At 46.2% G+C, this 12,123-nt stretch overlaps 1 protein-coding gene across 1 annotated transcript; it reads right to left on the bottom strand.

Moving 5' to 3' along the window:
- Positions 1-223: 223 nt before the first annotated feature.
- Positions 224-11,613, bottom strand: LOC134359647 (piercer of microtubule wall 1 protein-like). Its single transcript, XM_063073142.1, has 3 exons — positions 11,459-11,613; positions 1,002-1,080; positions 224-533 (listed from the first exon to the last, which is right to left on the bottom strand). Exons 1-3 carry the CDS (start codon positions 11,611-11,613, stop codon positions 345-347), a joined length of 423 nt encoding a protein of 140 aa, XP_062929212.1. The 3' UTR covers positions 224-344.
- Between the last annotated feature and the right edge of the window lie 510 nt (positions 11,614-12,123).

The raw sequence follows: 12,123 nt of genomic DNA, 5'->3' as shown, positions 1-12,123 counted from the left end.
GTTGTGCAGCACTGACAGCCCCTCGTAAGGCAGGTCTCCTCTATAATCCAGTAGAAGTGTTGGCCCGAGTTAAGTGTTCAAGTCTCTGGACCAGGTCTTGAAATCACAAGCTAAGTCATGGGGTATGGGTGAATGTTGTTCACTAAGCACGGGTTACACACTTGAGTGAATTACAGTGGTTTAACAATATAAAAGACCATTTTATACTTAATTTGTACAAATCCTTTTTAATAGAACAGATTTAAATTATTACACTGTTGTGTAAGGGACATACAAAGAAAGTGCAGCTGACTGCTGTAAGGAGTGGATTAAGTGTCTGACTGAGCACGAGGAAATCACATCCACTATTCCGTGTCGGATGGGCCAGCATGAAAGTAGGAGCGGTGGAAGTTCAGACGGTCCTGGAACCTAATGAGGTTGTCTGGCCCAGTGACCAGGGACTTCTCCAGGCCCACATTGAATCCATTGTCTCTGTACATTCCACATTTACTTAAGTGATTAGAAAGCTTACGAGATACTGAAAAGTAGCTGGTCTGGAATAAAAAGAGGTGAGAAGGGATGAGTCTAAGGGAAGAGACAGAACCCAGAACCACTCTCAATTCCATCAGCAGACCCTAACATCACAATTAGATCGTCAGGATAGGACTGATTTTACCTCTTTTGGAAACTTAACTGAGGAAAAATAATAACTGGGTTTTACGCACACTGACCCTTATCTGGGTACAGGTTCTTCTGGTGGCGAGTCTCAGTGAGAAATGTGTTTCTCGCTGTGTCTAATTGTCACTGAACTTTGGATTCCATGGATAAATATTCGATTGGGAGAGGGGTCCACACACTGTGACCCTCACTGGGGGATGGGTCCCACACACACTGGCCCTCACTGGGGGACATCCTATAAATTATGAAATAATGAACCAGAATTTGGACAGTTGATTGCAGCAAGTTATTAAAACAGTGGCAGATATCACAGTAAACCAGCTGATTTCAGAAATCATTCTTACCGGCATTTCATGGACAGTTGGCCGCTGACTCCCATAAACCTGGTTGGTTGTTCGATATATCGGATTAATTGGTCGGGATCTATATATTGTCAATCAACAAAGAAATACGTTTCATTTGATTATCACTTATAAAGATATTAATATCCATTTGTCATAACACCATTGCTGAAGATTGTAATCCTTGCAGCCCATGCTCTCTGCCTGCCCTCCTCTCAGGCTGCATGTTGTCCCTGGGCTTCTGCCCTTGTGGCAGCCTGTGGCTGGAGTTGAACACTGGAGAGGAGGCTATTCACCCCCCGAAACTGTCAACCCTTGCTTTAGAATCTGAATCCGTACTCCACCCCACTGGCATTTGTTTCCTATACTCTGTCGTACTGACCCGGCACTCTTTCAGCCTTGCATTCACTCGCGGCTGCAACGGACTCTGGTGGAGGGAATTTCGGATCACCAGGGCACTGGATGGAGAAATGTTTGTCATCGCCTCCAAGTGGCTGAATTACTGTATTCTGGATTCTGTTGAAGGTAAACGTCTGCCCTTCTGGCCCATCTGTGTGTGTGTGAGAGTATGTGCATATATTGTATGCGAATATGTGTTTATAGATGTGCTCATGTGTGACTGTGAATGTGTTTGTGATTATATTTGAATGTTTTTTATGTGAACTGTCTATGTGACTAAGATTTTGTGTATGTGTTTGAATATATATGTTTTGTGGGTGTATCTATGAGTGTATACGTGTGTATATTTTAGGGTGTTATGAGTGTATGTTGGTATGTACTGTATGTGTCTGTGGCTCTGTACATAAGTTCATGCATCTTTGCAGGTATGTGTGAGACTATGCATCTGTGTGTGCATACAAGTGTGTGTAGGTGTGTGTGTGGGTGTGTATCAGTGTAAATGTGGTTGTGGGAGTGTGTTGGTGCAAAGTTATGTGTTTGGGTGTGTGAAAGGGAAGGGAGTGCAGGTGAGACCACGAACTTGCAACGAGAGACCACACCCACCGCCACCACCGCTCAGTATCCTACAGAGCCATGAGAGGAGTGACGTGGACACATGCTGTATTTGTGCTGGTGACAAGTCGGGGAAGCTGCAGCAGGAATCAGTGGGCCCTGTAGGAAGCAGACATCCCACCCTGCAAAAACTCATTTCAGGGAGGTAGCATCATCAATTTGCAGGAGACTTCCGGGAGAGGTGGGATGTCTGCAATAGAGTAGCTCCTTAGCAGCCGGCCAGCTAGTTTAAATAACATTAGCTATGCTAATGAATGAATGACACCTGTTAAACTCACCTCAACATGTCTTTTACAGTCTTAACCCACCATGGGCAATAGAAAAATCACTTGCAAACAGTGCAGCGAGCAACACTGTCATTATTTTGACCCCTATTAGACAGGGGTACACTTTAGTGTAGTCTGGGGTGACGTACATTTTATATTTTTTTGGTACACTCTGCCATGGCGCGCTCTCGCTGGCTCTCTCTCTCTCGTGGTCGCTCTCGTGCTCTCTCTTGCTTTTCTCTCGCTTGCTCTCAAAAAAGTTGATTTCCGTAATATTGTATATAATTTGCGGGCATCAGGGAGCCCCTATTAATATGTGGGAGACTCCCAGAAGTTCTGGGAGAGGTGGGATGTCTGAGGAGGGGTAGTTGACCAGAGAGGTCACAGGGAGGACAGGACTCTGCTGGTGACGAGTCGGGGATGCTGTGGCAGGAATCAGTGGGCCCTGTGGGAAGGGTAATTGACCAGAGAGGTCACAGGAAGGACAGGACCCTGGAACTGCTTCAGATGCCACAGGTAATGATTTCAGGAACAGTAACAACATAAAAGGGGAGGATTTGGGGTGTAACCATTAACTGAAATCTGCAATTCAGGTGTGTAACCTGATTTAAAAAAAAAAGCTGGATGAAACATAACCACAACACATGCAGCAAGGAGCCCAGCTTACTTCAAAGTGTGGGCTCATGTTGTAAAATTAAGGGGATTCAATTACACAGTGCCTATAAAAAGTATACACAGCACCCCTGGCCCCGGAAGTTTTCTTATTTTATTGTCTTACAACATTGAATCACAATGGATTTAATTTGGCCTTTTTTGACACTGGTCAACAGAAAAAGACTCATGTCAAAGTGAAAACAGATCTCTATAAAGTGATCTAAATTAATTACAAATATAGAACACAAAATAATTGATAATATGACACACCAAATCATCACAGGTGGTGCTAATTGGTTTTAGAAGCACATAATTGGTTAAATGGAAATCACCATGTGTAGTCAAGGTGTTTCAATTGATTGTGGTAAAAATACACTTGTATCTGTAAGGTCCAACTGCTGGTGAGTCAGTATCCTGGCAAAAACGACACCACGAAGACAAAAGAACATTCCAAGCAACTCCACAAAAAGGTTATGAAAAGCACAAGTCAGGAGATGGATGCAAGAAAATTTTGAAGTCACTGACTATTCCTTGGAGTTCAGTTAAATCAATAATCAAGAAATGGAAAGAACATAGCTTGGCTGTGAATCTACCTAGAGCAGACAGTCTTCAAAAACGGAGGGACCATGCAAGAAGAGGACTGGTGATGGAGGCCACCAAGAGCCCTATGACAGCTCTGGAGGAGTTACAAGCTTCAGTGGCTGAGATGGGAGAGACTGCACATACAACAACTGTTGCCTGGGTGCTTCACCAGTTGTAGCTTTATGGGAGAGTGACAAGAGAAAGCCACTGTTGGAAAAAGAATCACATGAAATCTCGGCTAGAGTTTGCCAGGTAGCATGTGGGGGACGCTGAAGTCAGCTGGAAGTAGGTTCTATGGTCTGATGAAATCAAAATTGAGCTTTTTGGCCATCAGACTAAACACTATGGTGTAAGCCAAACACCACACGTCATCAAAAACAAACCATCCCTATCATGGAACATGGTGGTGGCTGCATCATGCTGTGGGGATGCTTCACTGCAGCAGACCCTGGAAGGCTTGTGAAAGTAGAGGGTAAAATGAATGCAGCAAAATACGGGGAAATCCTGGAGATAACCTGATGCAGCCTGCAAGAGAACTGCGATGGGAGAAGATTTGTTTTCCAGCAAGACAATGACCCCAAGCATAAAGCCAAAGCTACACAGGAATGGCTTAAAAACAACAAACTTAATGTCCTGGAGTGGCCAAGTCAGAGTCCAGGCCTCAATCCAATTGAGAATTTGTGGCTGGACTTGAAAAGGGCTGTTCGCTCACGATCCCTATGCAATCTGACAAGGCTTGAGCAGTCTTGTAAAGAATAATGGGTAAAAATTGCAGTGTCCAGACGTGCAAAGCTGATAGAGACCTACCCACACAGGCTCAAGGCTGTAACTGCTGCCAAAGGTGCATCTACTAAATACTGACTGTAGGGGGTGAATACTTATGCAATTATTTTGTGTTTTATATTTGTAATTAATTTAGATCACTTTGTAGAGATCTGTTTTCAGTTTGACACAAAAGTTTTTGGCTGTTGATTAGTGTCACAAAAAGCCAAATTAAATCCACTGTGATTTAATGTAAAACAATAAAACATGAAAACTTTCAAGGATGGTGAATACTTTTTGTAGGCCCTGTATATGAGAGCATACTAACATATTGCACCGTGGTATGGAAACTGCACTGTGCTGGACAGGAGGGCTCAACAACGGGTACTTAAAACTGCCCAACACATCACCGGCCCCAGCCTACCTGCCATTAAGGACAGATACACAAAAAGGAGCTGGAAAAGGCCGGCGATATCATGAAGGTTCCCACACACCCAGCTCGTGGACTGTTTCTCCCACTCCCGTGAGGGAGGAGACTGCAGAACGTCAATGCCAGGACCACCAGACTCAAAAGCAGTTACTTGGTCTGATCAACACCCCCACCCATTAACCCACCCACCACCACTACTAGTTTACCATCTCCTGTCAGTCTCTTCGTGCACAGATACTCCTGTATCCAGTGTCACTTTATGTACTGTACATACAATCAGACTATGTATAAAATCTAATCTTATGCATTTCTATTTATTGTGTTTTTTTATTATTGTGTACTTTATGCTTGTTGTGATTTTTAATGTGGCATCAGATCTTGAGAAAATAATAACCGCTCTCCTTTACACTTGTGCGCTGAAGAATGACAATAAATAATCTTGAATAAGGGCGTGAGGCACAAATTCGTGGCCCTGACGTTCAGGATGGCCCAGCTGGTGCTCTGAACAGCTGCTCACAATGTGACAAAGACTGGCAGGCTCTCTCCTCTAGGGGCAGTAGATACAACGAGAGTGATGGCTCTCCAAGAGATCCAGATCAACTTGATCCCCTAAGAAAGAAGTCAAGATAAAGGTCCTTCCCCAACCCAGGAAAGACGAGCACCTAGGAGAATCAGATTAGACCTGGCCCGGGTCACTGGAAGCCGGATGATTGGCCAAATGAGGATACAACCTCAGCCGGAAATGGGGTGAAGCAGAGTGTGTGTGTGTTGACTGCTGACGAGTATAACCTGGGTTCACCTATTATCGTGATGTGCAATACATAGAACTACAGACAAAAAAAAGTGTTGGACGAACTCAGCAGGTCAGGCAGTATCTATGGAGGGAAATAAACAATTTTGGGCTGAGACTGTCAATCAGGGTTGGAAAACCAGGGGTAGAAGCCAGAATAAGAAGGTGGGGGAGGGGAAGGAGTACAAGATGGCAGGTGGTAGGTGCTGAGTTCCTCCGGCATTTTGTGTTTGTGCAATATATAAAAGTCATTTTGTTAATCCCATCAATAAGTGAGAATAGTTTTCCCCGTTGCCACAATATAAAACATTCAGAGGTCAGATTTGTGATCCAGTGATGTGTGTGCTTTTTTAACTGGCCAGTGAAAATGGCCCACAGTGAGTAGGTTTGAGTTAGAAGTGAGAGGGGTGAGGTTGATTGGGAATACTGGGAGAACGGAATGGGACTAACGTAGGATGAGTGCAGGTGGATGGCTGGATGCAGGAAGATCGGTACGGACCGAGTGGAGCAAAGGGCAAATTTTTCCTGCAGCTCTGACATTACCCAACTCTGGACTCCAAAAGATGTCAGTAAAGACACTGTGATAGGGAAGTTCCGTAGATAGACACTGTGGCAATCCGCCCACCTGCAGTGGGAGATTAGACACGGCCTCAGGCCGGCCTGAGTGTGGGCATGTGGTGATCTCGGTAGGAACCAATCATTGTGGCTGCAGGCAGTTGAAGAAACATTTGTTTTCACTAATGAAAGGGCACATCAGCTCAGTCAGACTGACTTCTCTAGGGGAAGTGTGGATGGTTCATTTAGAGATACAGCTCTTCCAGCCGCACCACCCCAGCAACCCCTGACAAACCCAGCTAACCCCAATCTAATCACAGGACAATTTACAATGACCAATTCACCTGCCCGGTACGTCTTTGGAAGGTGGGAGGAAAGCGGGGGCCCGGAGAAAACCCACACTTTCCACAAGGAGGACGCACAGACACTCCTCACAAAATTGAACTCCAACCTCCGGAGCGCTGGAGCTTTAATAGCGTGGCGCCAACCGCTACGCGGCCCTGGCACCCTATCCAGATGGGAACACAAGGACACTTGATGGAAAAGGGCAACAGGCCCTAAGGAGCCAGACAGTGCTGTAAGTACTCAATGAGGTCTCATCTGTGGGAAGAGAAACGGTCAACGTTTGAAGCCACTGGCCTGAAACGTCAGCTGAGTTTCTCTTCCCCCCAGTCACTGATGATGCTAGAGTGTATCCCCACCACTGGGTTGAGCGGCCATGTGTAATGTATCCAAGTGTGCTGAGGGTAGCAAGTGGAAGGTAGCATGAGTGGGGTGTGGACAGGCTAAGAGGAAGAGCATGAACCAGGCAGATGGAAAATAATGTGAAAAAATTGTGGATGTCCTTATTGATTTTAAAATGAATTGGAGGAAGTTTTTAAATGGTGAGGGTTGAGAAGTATTGAATGATCAAGGGGATGGAGGTATACATGGGACACAAAAGGTGAACATACGATTATAGCAAGCAATAAAGAAGGCACAGTATGTGGACAAAAAATAGGGAACTTCTCTTGGGAATTTCCTGCCAAATATTGTCTTGTACAGGGAAGTGTATCAAGATAGGAACATAGCAGCAGAAGATCCCACAAATATTCATAACCATGCCCTCCCACAGTCCCATGTGAATATTGCACACTCTCGGCAGACTCTTTAAATGTTGACACATTGTGGAAATCCTTGCAGAGATACTGTCATGCTCCTGGGGAACCCCAAACAATGACTTTCACAGTTCTAGGGATACGTAATAAATATTGACAGCCTCGGTGAATCTGCAGCGTGCCACAGCAAGGAGACGGGAATTCCCTCATCCCAAAGCTGCAGTTGCTGCATAAGACACCAGCATAGTAAATACAGTGTTTTTTTTTGTAATGTCCAGCTGGAAACATGATAATGAAAACAGGAGACTAAGACATTCAGTGATCGAACACAACTTGAAGCTTTGGGATCTATGAAAATAGCAGCCCCTGTCTGCCACCCTGCATCTGACTCAGAATCTGCTCTGCATGTCAATCATTGCATTATAAGCAACTTATTCTCAACAAAACATAAAAATCAAGGCACTGCAGATGCTAGAAATCTTCAATAAAATACAGTGAGCTCTGCCACTTGAAAGCAAGATCTATTATCATATTAGGCATCCATTAGTCTTGCGAGACCATGGATCTGCTCCTGGAAAGTCTTCACTCTCCAGGGCACAGGCCTGGGCAAGGTTGTATGGAAGACCAGCAGTTGCCCATGCTGCAAGTCTCCCCTCTCCACGACACCGATGTTGTCCAAGGGAAGGGCATTAGGACCCATAGAGCTTGGCACCAGTGTCGTCGCAGAGCACCGTGTGATTAAGTGCCTTGCTCAAGGACACAACACGTTGCCTCGGCTGGGGCTCGAACTCACGACCTTCAGGTTGCTAGTCCAATGCCTTAACCACTTGGCCACGTGCCCACACTATTATCTGTTATCAAAGACCCTCACTATCCAGGCCATGCTCAGTTCTCGCTACAACCATCAGGCAGGAGGTACGGGAGCTTTGGGTCCCACACTAACAGGTTAAGGACATAAGAAATAGGAGCAGGAGTAGGCCATCTGGCCCATCGAGCCTGCCCCGCCATTCAACAAGATCATGACTGATCTGTCCGTAAACTCAGCTCCATCTACCTGCCTTTTCCCTGTAACCCTTAATTCCCTGACTATGTAAAAACCTATCTAACTGTATCTTAAATATATTTAGTGAAGAAGCCTCAACTGCTTCCCTGGGCAGAGAATTCCACAGATTCACCACTCTTTGGAAAAACAGTTTCTCCTCATCTCTGTCCTAAAGCTTCTCCTCTGAATCTTGAGGCAATGTCCCCTAGTTCTAGTCTCACCTACCAATGGAAACAACTTTCCTGCTTCTATCTTATCCAGCCCTTTCAAAATGTTGTATGTTTCTATAAGATCCTCTCTCATTCTTCTGAATTCCAGAGAGTATAGTCCCAGGCGACTCAATCTCTCCTCATAGGTTAACCCCTTCATCTCTGGAATCAACCTGGTGAACCTCCTCTGCACTACCTCCAAAACCAGTATATCCTTCCTCAAGTATGGAGACCAGAACTGCACACAGTACTCCAGGTGCGGTCTCACCAGTACCACTTGCAGCATGACCTCCCTGCTCTTGAATTCAATCCCTCTAGCAAACATTTCGTTTGCCCTCTTAATAACCTCTTGTACTTGCAAGCCACAGGAATTCTGCAGATGCTGGAAATTCAAGCAACACACATCAAAGTTGCTGGTGAATGCAGCAGGCCAGGCAGCATCTCTAGGAAGAGGTACAGTCGACGTTTCAGGCCGAGACCCTTCGTCAGGACTAACTGAAGGAAGAGTTAGTAAGAGCTCTTACTAACTCTTCCTTCAGTTAGTCCTGACGAAGGGTCTCGGCCTGAAACGTCGACTGTACCTCTTCCTAGAGATGCTGCCTGGCCTGCTGCGTTCACCAGCAACTTTGATGTGTGTTGGTACCTGCAAGCCAACTTTTTGCGATTCATGAACAAGCACTCCTAAGTCCCTCTGCATAATAGCATGCTGCAATCTTTTACCATTTAAATAATAATCCGCTCTTCTATTATTCCTTCCAAAGTGGATGATTACCAACATTGTATCCCATCTGCCAGACCCTGGCCCACTCACTTAACCTATCTATATCCCTCTGCAGACTCTCCACATCCTCTGTACAATTTGCTTTTCCACTCAGTTTAGTGTCATCATCAAATTTTGCTATGCTACACTCAGTCCCCTCTTCCAAATTGTCAATGTAAATGGTAAACAGCTGCGGGCCCAGAACTGACCCCCTGTGGCACCCCACTCACCACTGACCTGCCAACCGGAGAAACGCCCATTTATACCAACTCTCTGCCTTCTATTGGTTAACCAATCCACTATCCATGCCAATACACTTCCTCTGACTCCATGCATCCGTATCTTATTTATTAGTCTCTTGTGTGGCACCTTATCGAACGCCTTCTGGAATCCAAGTATACGACATCCACCTGTTCCCCTCTATCCACTGCACTCATTATGTCCTCAAAGAATCCCAGTAAATTTGTCAAACAGGACCTTCCCCTTCTGAATCCATGCTGCGTCTGTCTAATGGAACCACTCCTTTCTAACAATTACCCTACAGCCATCAAGTTCCTCTTCATTCACCACTACACTGATCTGATTCTACGACTTACCAACTCATTTTCAATACCGTATAACCAGTGTGGATAACTTCACTCACCGCAATTCTACCACCTACAGACTCACTTTCAAAGACTCTTTACAACTCATGTTCACAGGATTATTTTTCTTTTCACAGCCTGCCTTCTTTTGCACATTGGTTGCTTGTCAGACTTTGCCATTTATAGATAGCTCTTGTAAAATTCCATGGTATTTTCCCTGTAAATGCCTGCAGGAAAATGCGTCTCAAGGTAGTACTGTATATAGTAACATATAAATATTTTAATAATAAATTTACTTTGAACTGTGATCTGGATACATTGCAGCTTTCTAGACATGGTATTAAAGTCTCCAACTTTAGGTAGCTCCCACTCTCTGCCTGTAACGGAACTGGCCACTTCTGCTTGTCGTCAATCTGTGATATTGGTTCTCGTGTTTTTTTTCTTCCCTCCCTCTCACCCTCTCTCCCTCCTCCTCCTCCTCCTCTCTCTCCCCCCCCCCCACATTCTTCAGCCTTGCTATTAGTAGCACATTACACTAACAAAAAAAGATCACTTTGCCGACTGCCACCAGCTCATCCTTAGGTTGTGCTAGTTGACAACACATTTCACTGTATGTTTTTGATGTACACGTGATAAATAAGTCACAGAACTGTAGAACCGTAGAAGGGAACAATGCAGAAATGGCCCCCCTCAGCTCACCTCATCCATGCCAACCATGAGGAAGATATCTACACCAATCACATTTGCTCACATTATCCCGCCACACCAATCACATTTGCTCACATTATCCCGCCACACCAATCACATTTGCTCACATTATCCCGCCACACCAATCACATTTGCTCACATTATCCCGCCACACCAATCACATTTGCTCACCTTTCCTGTCACATTTGCATTCACCCTATCGTGGATATCTTACTCATCCCTTCCCCTCCCACCGTCTCTGCTCATTTATTTCTCTCCCAGCTCCAAGACCTCCCTCCACAGATTCTGCTTGGCATGAACATTCTGCCATTCCCTGTTGTTGCTAGCATGTTCCCTAGATTCCATTTTCTGAAACAAATACCCTGGATCCCTTCACGATGTGGAGAAAGTCTGCAGATGCTGGAAATCCGAGTAACACACGCACGCAAAATGCTGGAGGAATTCAGCAGGCCAGGCAGCATCTACGGAAAAGAGTACACAGTCGATGTTATCAGCCCTTTTTTCTCCTGTCCTGATGAAGGGTCTCGGCCTGAAACATCGACTGTACTCTTTTCCATAGATGCTGCCTGGCCTGCTGAGTCCCTCCAGCATTTTGTGTGCGTTGTCGTGGATCTCTTCACCAAATTATCAGTTCTCTGATCTTATTCACTTCTTGGATTATGCTCTCCTGGGTTCTTTATCTGAGGTTACAGACCCTTGTTCCCGCTATATCCCGTTCACCCGAATTCCATTTGATATAACCGTTCTCCCGGGATCCCATTCCTTTTCTCCCTTGATTTCCCTTCCATACAATGGATCCCGCCGATTCAATCCCATTGCAACCCCAGCTCGGGATTTGACTACATCTCTTTGCTGGGATCACGCTCCCAGATTCCATGGATGATCGTTCCGAAGATCGCCCTCCATTAGGCGGAACCACGTCCAAAACCCTTCCATGGGGATCCCATTTCCAGTCCCTTCCACCGGAATTCCAATCCCGGGATTTCCTGGAATGAAATGCCTCCCAGTACCTATAACCCTGGAAACAGTCCGGATGCTCGAATCTGTCGGGGACGCCCGGGTGCACTTGGTAATACTGGCTGGTCCGTGGCGGGACGGGAGGCTCGGGCTCCGGCACCGGCTCCAAATATTTCACCGTGGGCTCCTTCACTCCACACAAGTCCATGGTGCTAGGAACCACAACAAGCGCCGTTACCGGGCAACCTCCCACGCGTCATTAGGCAGGAAGTGGCGCACCATCCAATGGGAGAGCGTCATGTGGAGGTACTGACCCTCTCTGGGGGACGGGTCCCACACACCCTGACCCTCACTGAGAGACGGGTCCCACACACACACACTGACCTTCACTGGAGACGGGTCCCACACACACTGACCTTCACTGGAGACGGGTCCCACACACACTGACCTTCACTGGAGACGGGTCCCATACACACTGACCTTCACTGGAGACGGGTCCCACACACCCTGACCCTCACTGAGAGACGGGTCCCACACACACTGACCTTCACTGAGAGACGGGTCCCACACACACACTGTCCTTCACTGGGGGACGGGTCCCACACACACTGACCGTCACTGGGGGACAGGTCCCACACACACACTGACCCTCAGTGGGGGACGGATTCCACACACACTGACCCTCACTGGGGGGACGGGTCCCACACACACTGACCCT

Source organism: Mobula hypostoma, chromosome 21, assembly GCF_963921235.1.
Source record: "Mobula hypostoma chromosome 21, sMobHyp1.1, whole genome shotgun sequence".
NCBI lineage: Eukaryota > Metazoa > Chordata > Chondrichthyes > Myliobatiformes > Myliobatidae > Mobula > Mobula hypostoma.
This window is presented reverse-complemented; position numbering and strand designations above follow the sequence as displayed.